Source organism: Galeopterus variegatus, unplaced genomic scaffold (assembly GCF_000696425.1).
Source record: "Galeopterus variegatus unplaced genomic scaffold, G_variegatus-3.0.2 Scaffold5666, whole genome shotgun sequence".
Taxonomy (NCBI): Eukaryota; Metazoa; Chordata; class Mammalia; order Dermoptera; family Cynocephalidae; genus Galeopterus; species Galeopterus variegatus.
Genome location: NW_007731777.1, coordinates 59,629 through 61,539, shown reverse-complemented (window position 1 = coordinate 61,539; position 1,911 = coordinate 59,629). Strand labels below are relative to the sequence as shown.

The 1,911-nt window shown below is 32.1% G+C and overlaps 1 protein-coding gene across 1 annotated transcript in view; it reads left to right on the top strand.

Annotated features, from left to right (window-relative positions):
* LOC103605231 (vacuolar protein sorting-associated protein 13C-like) overlaps nt 1–1,911 on the top strand; it is a gene marked incomplete at its 3' end in the record, with an annotated part of 138,950 nt that overhangs the window by 79,013 nt on the left and 58,026 nt on the right. The window contains exon 15 of the mRNA XM_008589816.1: nt 125–254. Coding sequence (XP_008588038.1) covers nt 125–254 — 130 coding nt within the window. The remainder of the gene's footprint in view (nt 1–124; nt 255–1,911) is intronic.

Below are 1,911 nucleotides of genomic sequence, written 5' to 3'. Positions count from 1 at the left end.
TTTTTTTTGACTGTTTAAATCTAATGTAGTGTTAAAAATATTAACTATTGTTCTTATTTAGCTACACCTGAAAATAAAGAGGGCATTATTTATTCAATTAAATTTTTAAATTTTTATTTTTTAGGTGATACGGTCTGGACAAAAACTAAAGAAAAAGTGTGCTGACACAGGCGAGAAACGTGGAGGCTGGTTTAGTGGGTTTTGGGGTAAGAAGGAGTCTAAGAAAAAAGACGAAGAATCATTGATTCCTGAAAGTAAGTTCCAAGTCAGATAATTTATTGTACACTGATGAGAAAAAACTATATAAATTCTTTTTTGGTTTATTAGTTGAATTATGTCAAAATACTTTTGAAACATAAGCAAATACAAAGGGGTTTCAAAAAGTTCATGGAAAGATTTGTATTACCTTTAATTCCATTTTTCCATGAACTTTTTAAAGTACCCTCCTCATACATCAGGCTGGTACATTCATGTGTTTACCTAACTAAAAGGAAACTTTGATTTTCTTGATAAAAATTATTTATGTCAAATTTAAAATGTGTAGATTTAGAGGTCTCAACATTTAGCATTCCTTATTGTTGCTTTTTACATGGATATTTAATGACAAGTTTCACTGCAGTTTTAAAATACAGTTGACTCATGAACAACACAGGGGTTGGGAGCACCCCCAACCGCCCCCCAGTCAAAAATCTGCTTATAACTTTTGACTCCTCCAGCACTGAACTACGAACAGCCTACTGATAACATAAACACTCAACACATTTTTATATGTAATATGTTATATGTATATACATATGCCTGCTGGCATAGCTGAAGTGATGGCTTCATGAATTTACTTTTTTTTTTTTTGGAATCGTCTTTATGCTGGATTAATTTATCTTGAAATTGTGGGCAACCACAGCTGCTGACCTCAGTCTATGTCACATATGAAGCAATTCATTTTTTCTTGTAATATCATGACTTTTCTTTGCTTCTTGAGAGCACTTCCAGCATCACTAGTGACACTTCATATGTCCCATGGTGTTATTCAAGGTGTACAGTATTGTACTAAACACGTTGAAAAATGCACAAGAACCACAAGAAGTCACTTTTTACTGCAGTATGCAATTTACTGGAGAGATGAACTGCCCACACTGAGATGATTAGCCTGACATGGCATTTTAAGCGGATACTCTGAACACTTGACTTCACCGCAACAGCAACAGGAAGTGGCTGAGAAATTATTATACTAGTACAGTAGGTACTACAGTTAATTTTATGCAGTTATGATTTAATACTGCATCTTTACATTCATTTACATTTCTTTCGACTGCAAATAGCACCATGTATGGTCTGTGTGTGCATAAGTTTTGATAAATTAACTTTTTATAATAGATTTGTATGTATTTTGTGGTAGTAAATGATAAAAATCCAGCCAGCTGCCAAAAAAAAAAGATAAAATAGCTAGTATCTAAATATATTTTATGCATTCGTGACATACCTAATCTTTTCTTAATTTTTTCTACATTTCTAGGCTATGTGGTTCATCTGTGAGTTTTTTCAAATTGTCACAAATCTCTAAAACATTTTCCAGTATATTGAAAAAAATCCAAGTATAAGTGGACCCATGCATTTCAAACCCGTTTTGTTCAAGGGTCAACTGTATTTAGGGAATTCTAAAATCCTAATATAAGAACTGAATTTCCTTAATGGTGTCTCTTTAGCTTTTCTTGACCCAAGCAATCAAATATAGGATGATTATTTTAATTAGTCAAAATAGTATATTAGGGGAAATTACCTGGCTGAATTTGCTTTACCGTTTATGTCTATTGATTTTATGTCTGTTGACTTGTTAGTTTGGTTTGATTTTTCAATTGTATTTGTAGAACTGAAACAATTAATTTCTTAAAATATTGTCTTTTCTTTGTAGCT